Raw genomic sequence first — 9,633 nt, 5'->3', positions numbered from 1 at the left:
AATAATAAATAAGTACAAATACCTCCAACGAGGGAGGGAGTGACATGCATGAATAATTTTTGTAGTACATAATAACTCACCTGTTAATTTTTTTCCGAGTTTTATTTACTATTTTATTGTGTGTGAGTCAATCATTGATGCCTAAATTAATGCATTTCAGTATTTATCATAATTAATACTTAAAAAAAAAATATTTTTTTTATAAACCAAACCACGGTCTGAATATAAAATTAAAAGGATCGACTAAATGTTGCCCCATTTATTATTTATTTTATTCAACCTTAAGCTTTATATATTTTTTTCCTTTTAAAAAAATATTTAAAACCACATTTCAGTTCAGTAAAAAAATAAATATTAATTTTTTATGAAGAAAAAGTTTGAAAAATATGATTTTTTTAGGATTTGTTGAGAAAATTAATTTATTAAAGTTGAAGCAAATAAATTGAATTTTTGGTTTTGAATATTAATGTTAGGCTGATAAAATTAAAAAAATATTTAATTTTTTTTAAATAAAAATTAATTAATTAAATTAAATTTATTTTCTTTAAATTTAATTATTTAAATTTTATTTAATTAATTAATTATTATTTTTTTCTTTTTTTTAATTAAAAAAAAATATTTTAAAAATTTAAGCTTTAAAAATTAAAAAAATAAATAAAAAATTTAATAAAATTAATTTAATTTAATATTAAAATGTAAAATATAAAGACAAAAATTCATTAAAATTAATATTTTTTTTCTTCTTTTTAATTAAAAACAAATGTTTTAAAAATTTAAGCTTTAAAAAATTAAAAAAAGAAAAAATAAAATATTTAATAAAATTAATAATAAAATACTAAAAAAAATAAAATTATTTTTTTTTCATTAAAATTAATTAATTTTTCTTCTAAAAAAATATTTAAAAAATTTAAAAAAAATAAAAAAAAAATAAAAAAAAAATTAAAAAATTATTAAAAAAATAAAATTCACTTTTAAAATTAATTCTTTGTAACTCAAAATATTTTTTTTATTTCTAACAACCTAATATTCACCTTTTTGTTACCTCTTCATCATCAAGAACAGAAACAAAAATACATATAAATTACATTTAACCCAGAGGTGCCGAAAACTTCATAAAAAATAACATGTACGGAGTACCGAGACGTGACTTTATAACCTTTTATATAATCGACCATTATACTGCCAGAAGACATTTTTTCTACCTTACAAGCTTAGAAACATCTAACAATTTACATTTTGTATTCAAACTTGAGAAGTTTCTCTACAAACTTTGCCAACTTCTATTTCAATTATTGTCAAAAAAAATTCAACATGACTGAAAATGAGAAAATGTGATCCTTTTTCATCCATTTCCTCAACGGATCTGTGCAAAAAATATGAAAATTTAATATTGAAAGACGTAATTCTATCATTTTTTGCTGTTTCTGAGAAACTGCAAGTGCAAATTTTTTTCCTGCTATCTTACAACGACGTAATAATAGGTTATTATAGTGTTCAAGTTGATACACCTTGACTCGATACTCGACATCGTCACGAGTAATAATGAAAACTATATCAGAGAGAAGACTAATAATGATGATGATGATGTTGTTGAATGTGTAACGTTCACACACTTTGGCTCTATTTGCATGATAATTGACAATTACTCATTTTTGTGGCAAAGCGCGGCATTAGGCAAGGCGTTTGGACAAAAAAATTCACTCGAGCAACAGATTTCACATGATTTTCGGCGGATTAATGGCAAAAATTTGAGTTTTCAGGGCAGATTTCCGTCACTCGAGTCAATTATAAAGTAATAAATTTTATCGAGAACGAGGCTGGTTTGCTCAGGATAAACGTTGTGACATGTATAAGTCGCTCCCTTTTGTTTTCGCAATTATACGACACAACATTGTTTTGTTTTCGACACACCTCACAAATAATTTAATGAGTAAAAATAATCATAATATTTGCATAATAATTCTTTTTAACGGCAGAATGTTTTTTATTATTTTTTAAAAAAATATTTTTGCAGGAGAAATTTTTATTTGGAAATTAAATTTTATTTATTTAAAAATTTAATAAATTAATTTTTAAATTTTTTTAAATAAAATAAAAAATAATATTAAAATTTTATTTATTTTTTAAATTAAATAATTTAAAAATATTAAAAAAAAAAATTTTAATTAATTTTTAATTTTAAAAAAAATTAATTTAGTTTTTTAATAATATAAAATATTAAAAAAAAAAAATTATTTTTTTTTAAATAAAATAATTTAAAATTATAAAAAAAAAAATTTAATAAATTTTTATTTAATTTTTTTTTTAAATTTTTAATTTAAAAAATTTTTTTTTTTTTAATGAAATTTAAATAAATTAAAATAATAAAATTAAAAAAATTAAAAATTCAAATAATTAAAAATTATTTTTTTTTTAAATAATTTAAAATTAAAAAAAAAATAAATATATTTTTGAGATACATTTTTAAAAAAAAATAAAATTATTTTTAAATAGAAAAAAAAATTAAATTTTGTTTTAATAAATTTATTTTTTTTTTTTTTTTTTTTTTTTTTTTTTTTTTTATTATTTTTTTTAAATTTAATTATTTTTTTAAAATTATTTTTTTAAATAAAAAATTATTTTTTTTAAAAATAAAATTCAATTCAAGCAAAAAAAATTTTTTTATCGAGCACATCTCAACTTTTTTTTGTCCATCAAAAAATCTCACAATTTTAATGAATATTCAATAAGGTGAAATTTATCGCGCCATTCGAAATGTAGAAACTAAACGTTTTTTGAATTCATAATTTATTTAATATTTTCTTCTATGCAACACAAATAAACTAAATTTGTAAAGAACAGTAAACAAAAAGAAGATTGACAAATCAAAACCTACTTTAACGCACCAAATGACCAAAAAAGAGCATTTCGAACAATATCAAAGAGAGTAAAATCGTTTTCTTGAGTGTGACAACAAATTGTTATGTTTCGAAAAAAATGTGTTTCATCTTGGCGTCGTGCTGAGGAAACATTTATCTAATAAAAATTGAATGAAAAAAAAAAATCAAGTTGAATGGAGGTCAAATGTTAGAAATGTTGAAAACTGTCGCTTGGGTTATGTCATAGTCTCGATTTAAAATTAAAAGTTTTTTCTTAATATTTTTTTTTTCAATGGTGACCAATTCTTTTATTCATTCTTCCTGATTTTTTGTGCAGTTTAAAAAAAAAGTTTAAAGCACTGTCACGTATCAATAATACCGGTAGCTTTAGAGCATGAAGTTATGAACATTTTCTATTTATTTGTTTTTATACGTTTTTTTGAGCAGAAAGTAAAGTTGTAAATAAATAGACAACAACTTGCTTTGTTTCGATCGTCGTCGTCGTGAAATAAGTTACTGAAACTGCATAATGGTGCAATGAACATACTTGATAAAAATAATAAATGAAAAATAAATCATTATATTAGAAAGTTTTGTTACAAAGTACGAGTGTGTGTCCCTTGTTTTGTGCCAAATGCGTCGTTTTGTTGTGAATTTAATGTTCAAGAAAGTTAAAAAATTGCAAAGAAATTAAATGTTATGGTAATTAATTTTTGAATGATTTTTTAAGGAAGTAATTATTAAAAAAATCGTAAAATTTATAAAAAAAAAATTAAAATTAATAAAAAAATATTTAAAATAATAATAATTTTTTAATTTAAAAAAAAATTTAAATTCAAAAAATTATTAATTTAATTAAATAAAATTTTTATTTTATTTTTTTTTTAAATTAATTAATTTTTTAAAATTTTATTTAATTAAATTATTTTTTTAAATTTAATTTTTTACTTTTAATTTAATTCTTTTTAATTCAATTAAATTTTTTTAATGTAAATCAATTTTATTTATTTTTTTTAAATTTAATTAATTAATTATTTTTTTAAATTTAAATAAAAGTTTTAAAATTAAAAAAGTTTTAAATTTAAATAAAAATTTTATTAAAAAAAAATAATAAAATATTTGGTATTTATTTAATTAATTAAAATTAATAAATTTAAATTTTTTATAATTTTTTTTTATTTAATTTAGTTAAATTAGAAAATTAATTATTTAAATTCTATGAACTTTTAATTCAAGAATAAAATTTTAATATATAAAATTTTTAGCTTTAAAATTTTTATTGAGAAAATTTATTAAAAAATTTAATTTTATAAAAATTTATTTTTTTTTATTAACAAAATTTTCTAAAAATTCTGAAACTTAAATTTTCAAAAATTAAAAAAATTAATTTTAAAATATTTTATATTAAAATTTCTTCGAAAAATGTCCTGAATGCCCTCTAAAAGTAAAAATTCATCTAAATCCATAAATTTTCCCATCATCTAACTCTTTGACCTCCATTCGACCTTGAACTAACTTTCGACATAAATCCATCGCAAAAAAAAACACAAACTTCATAAAATAATCATCTGCGAAACCCTCAAAAACGTTCGACAGATGACATGACATCAACAACAGATACTCATAAAAAAGCACCGCGTTCCATGCCGCAGATTGATAGCATCATTCACCTTTTTTTGCGATTTTTTTTTTGTGTTTCTGTTTATTATTATAAGCTCTTTAATATTTTCCTCACACACAGACATAAAATTTATCCATCGATTCGATTATTATCTCTTTCTATCGAAAATCTTTAGTTGGGGGAGCAAAAAAAGCGATAAAAACACGACAAGTACATATTCAGAGGAGAGATAAAGACTACTTTTATAGGCAGTAATTTCCCTCCTATTTTGTCGTTTAACGTCTCGTTAGGTTTCTTAGAGAAAATTTTGCCTTTTTTTTCTTACTTTCACTCAATCCAATCAAATCAAGACTCCCGAGCGAAAAAAAAAGCTCCTGAGGGTCAACAAATTTTCTTTTATTAGATTTAATGAGAGATCCGTTCGCAATAAATTATTGTAATAACAGAAAAATCTCACACCGCTTGAAATATTGGAAGAAAATTGATTGTCATGACATTCACTTTGCTTTTTTTCCTTCTTTCTTTCATCGCCAGTTTTCATTGCTAATGCATGCATGCATTTATCTGTTATAATTGCCCATTTACGGAAACAAACAGGTTTCTATGAAGAGATTTTACTTTCTTTGGAATTGAATTGATTGGAACCTCGTTGCTCGCCAAGAAACACAAGAAACGAGAAATAAACTTGAAAGAGAGAGTGAATTATGTTTGTGTGTGCAATTTAAATTTGATTTCCAGAGAAAAGTTCATTGATGTCTTTCTTTGATGCAAGTCCAACTTGTCTATTATGTTATTACTGCATATCTTTGGATAAAGTGATTTACTTCGCGTTACATGTGAAAGAAAGAAAACGAGATTTAATGGTTTTTGTTTTGAAGAAATAGATCAACTTTATCGCATTTTGAGGTTAAAAATATTTTTTTTATATTTTCTTACTCCTCAATTAAAAAAAAAAATTCTAAAGATTTGGAGTTTAATTTCTATAAAAAAACAAAAAATTCAAATTTTTTTACTCCTCAACTTTTTAAAAATTATTCTTCTGAAGACTCGGAGTTAATTTTTTTTACTTTTTTGGTTAAAAATAAAAATTCACAATTTTGTACTCCTCATAAATTTTTTTTTCTATTGAATTTTAATTCAAAAAAAAATTTTACATTTTTGTACTCCTCATTTAATAAAAAAAATTATTTTTTAAATTATTTTGCTTGGTTTGAATTAATTGGAAAATATTTTAGATTTTGAAAAATTTTGAAATTTTTTTTGAAAATTTTCGGGGCTTTTATTGAAGAATTTTTTCAATATTTTACTTACATATTAAAAAAATTTCACAATTTCATTTTTTAAATTAATTTTATCTTGATAAGTATTAATGCAATAAATTTTTATTTTACATTTTAGTACTCCTCAAGAATTTTTTTTCAATTAATTCAGATTTTTACTCCTTCAATAAAATATTTTTTCACATTTTTGTACTTTCAATTCACAATTTTTTACTCCCAAAATTATTCAAAGCTTTTTTCGTCTTTTTTATCAAAATATCAAAGATTTCTTAAAGACGGACAATTTTTTACCATATAACCGCATTTTTTCCTCGAAATGCGGTAAAAAAAATTTTAATAAATAAATTAATTTTATATGTCGATGTTCTCTTAATGTACATGTATGAGAGCAAAATGCTACCAACTAATGTAAATTATAGTGAATCGTCTTCCTCGATGTCCGCACAACTCACGAGACGATCGTAATAATAATTACGGCGCGGCGATTTACATGTAAAAAGATGATGATTGGCTTCAATGAAAAAAATTATGAAGAGTGTGGGAGGTGAATGACCAAGTAAAAGTGAATTTGTCGTTCGTGCACAAGATTTTTTTTCCATGCAGGAAATTAGTAACAACCATGTATGAACAAAAGAAAGAAAATGTATCAAAATCCATTGAAATTTCTTCAAGTGCATAATAAACAATCAACCAGCATGATGCATCGCATTGTTCATGACATTGATTACTTATGATGAGATGGCCCTTATCCATATCATTCACTTAACGAGATCGTTGTGCATGATTCATCCCCCGATTCGCTTCAATTTGTCGCGGCGACGTCGTCATTGATCCAATAAATCTTTTCATTTAATTTTCTAATAGATACGTTTTTTAAGCTAATTAAATCGTCATTCGAGCAGAAAAATGAATTGAAGCGCTTTTACCTATTGGATTTTTAATTTCTTATGGCATTTTGAAGAATTTGCGAAAAAATTTGGTTTTATGAACGATTTGTTGTCTATTCAAGATTATTTAAAAATTTTTTCAAATTTAACTTCAGTAACTTAAAAAAAATAAAATATTATTTCTACGTGAAAAAAAAAAATTCTCAAAATGAAAAATATAAAAAAAAAGTTTTTAGAGTTAATTTTATTCAATTAAAATTAAAGAAATAAAAAATTAAATTAAATTTACAAATTAATAATAGTTTAAAAAAAATATAAAAAATTAGGTAAAAGAATTTAAAAAAAATAAATTATTATAAAAAAATAATGAAACATAATAAAAAAAAAATTAAATTAAAGAGAAAAATTTTTTATTTTTAAATCTCAAAATATTTATGAAAAGAAAAAATAAAAAATAATAAATTAAAAAAAAAAGAACAATATAAAATTATTAAATTAATAAAAAATTTTTATTGAAATTAAATAAATTAAAAATTAAAAAAAAAATTATTTTTATTAATTTAGAAATTAAATTAAATATTATATTAATTAAAAAAAATATTAAAAAATTTGGTAATAAATAAAAAAAATTAAATTAAATTAAAATAAAAAAAAAATAAAAAAATAAATTTTTTAATTAATTAAATTTAATTTTTTAATTTATTTATTTTTTAATTAAAAATTAAAATAAATTAAAAATAAATTAAAATTAAAATAAATTTTTAATTAAAAAATAAATAAATTTTTTTAAAAATTTTATTTTTTATCAATTAACGCTAAAATCTCTCATAATTTCACGACAACTTTAAAAACTTTCATAAACTTGACTTTTTTTAATTTTTCGCACATTTGTAGCAAAAAGAAGAAAAAATTTCATTAACTGCCGACAAATTGCCGTGTCGTGCAAAAAATTATTTAATTATCGTCTTTGATCGTTTTGTTGCTTTGTTCGCGAGTTCATTAGTTGTTTTGAAAGTGGGTACATTTAATCAATCATTGAGACGATTAAAGTGCAACTGACTGATGTGTTGAAAAAATAAAATAAAAAAAAAATTTTTTTTTTCAAATAATAGCATTTGACATAAAATGTTGCTACTAACAAAACAAAAACAAAAATAAAATGGATAGCAGACAAACATGAAAAATGAAACATTTAATTAAAAAGCAATGAATTGTAATTAAAAATATTGTTAGTTGACAATATCTATCAGTGTTCAAACTAACTGCACTTTCTCTTTTAATTTAATTTAAAAAAAAAAATAAATGTTTGACAAGTGAAGCGAAAATTACACTTAATTTTTTTTTCATATATAAAAAAAATATTCTTTAGCAAAAAAATTTTTTCACCTTCAAATTTTTAAATTTAGCTCAGAATATCTATTTTTACACATTTTACTTTAATAAAGTATACATATTTTACATTATTACCGCAAAAACGCTTCAGCACTTATCAGTGCGCTTTAAACATGTTTTCGGTCCTCTTCATCTCGGCACAAAGAGCACAACATTAGTACCCATAAATATTTATTGATGTGAAAAATATGATAAATGTACAAAGTTTTGTACATAGGGCTTTTCGCTATCATATATAAACGTATATAACATATACATTAAACATAAATATATTGATGAGAAATTTTCGTTCAAATTTTAAAATGTTGTGTTCGCTTAAACAGCTCTAAATATAATAATAATGTTCAATTTACCATGATAATGAGACAGATGCGTATCATTATACATGTATATTGTATATTATATATGATGAGAAGAATAAATAAAATAACATATATATATGCCACTTTTACGCTTATTTAGCATTTTCCGAGAAATCCGTGTCACTTTTCATCAAAAAAAAAAATGTCTTTGATTTCTCATATTTCGGAGATGGAGAGAGAGAAAGTCATCAGCGACACAAATTTAAATATGAAAGAGAGATAAAAGTTATGTTAATGTTCATTTGATGATGAAAGAAGAACAAAAGAATGATAAAAAAATATTTTTCAATTACTTACAATTTTAATTTAACTCTCTCGATAGAAATTCCGCCCACTTCTTCCTCTTCTTGAACTTTGCAATGTAATAAATTTGACCTTTTTCATGCTATTTTTTTGTATAATTTTTTTTTTCTTTAAATGAATGCTTAAAAATTAAGTCTTTGACATCATTAAGTTGAGTTTCTCAGAGAGTAAATGTATTAATCGTTGGGAATTGTCAATTAAACAATTGACCTCTTTAACTCTTCTTTTATGATGTTATTTAGTGAAATAATAAAAATTTGTTCTAATTATCTGAAATTTGAATAAAAAACATTAAAATACATAATTTAAAGTTAATTTTTTAATATACGAAATTATTTTTGAATTAAAAATAATGGGGAAATAAAGGTTTTTCGTTTTTCAGCCATAACTTCCCAAAGGAGTACAGTAGATTCAAAAGTGAGGGCTTGTTGGAAAGGTCTTGGCAAGGGCTACAAATCATGGAAGAAATTTTTTTCACTTTTCTCGGAAAATGTTGGAAAATTTTTGAAAAATAGTTTTCACGGTAAGGGGTAAGGGGGGATACTCGGAGTGTCCAGTGGTGTCCATATACTCAAAAGAAAGGTCTTTTTACGTACTATAAGATGGCATATTTAGATTTTTAAATTTTGGAGGTCCCCCGAACAACTTTTTCAAATTTCGGTGATTTTTAGGCCATTTTTCACCAAAAATTGAGTTTTCCGGCTATATCTCGGAAAATATACGTTTGCGAGTATATGTTTCATGGAGAAAAGTAATGTACACGAGACAACTAACATTTTAGGAGAAAAAAAAATTTTCAAAATTTTCCCCCCCGAAAATTTTCGGAAAATTTTTGAAAATTTTTTTTCGCCCATATGATTTGTCGTCTCAAGCACATTATTTTTCTCCATGAAACATATGCTCGCAAACGAATATTTTCCAAGATATAGC

General features: G+C 21.9%; 1 protein-coding gene across 1 annotated transcript in view; it reads right to left on the bottom strand.

Annotated features, from left to right (window-relative positions):
- Nucleotides 1-8,965: 8,965 nt before the first annotated feature.
- LOC134829128 (testisin-like) overlaps nucleotides 8,966-9,633 on the bottom strand; it is a 2,633-nt gene continuing 1,965 nt past the window's right edge. The window contains exon 4 of the mRNA XM_063842124.1: nucleotides 8,966-8,973. Within this exon, the coding sequence (XP_063698194.1) occupies nucleotides 8,966-8,973 (8 nt within the window). The remainder of the gene's footprint in view (nucleotides 8,974-9,633) is intronic.

This window comes from Culicoides brevitarsis, chromosome 2 (assembly GCF_036172545.1).
Source record: "Culicoides brevitarsis isolate CSIRO-B50_1 chromosome 2, AGI_CSIRO_Cbre_v1, whole genome shotgun sequence".
NCBI classification, from domain to species: domain Eukaryota; kingdom Metazoa; phylum Arthropoda; class Insecta; order Diptera; family Ceratopogonidae; genus Culicoides; species Culicoides brevitarsis.
This window is presented reverse-complemented; position numbering and strand designations above follow the sequence as displayed.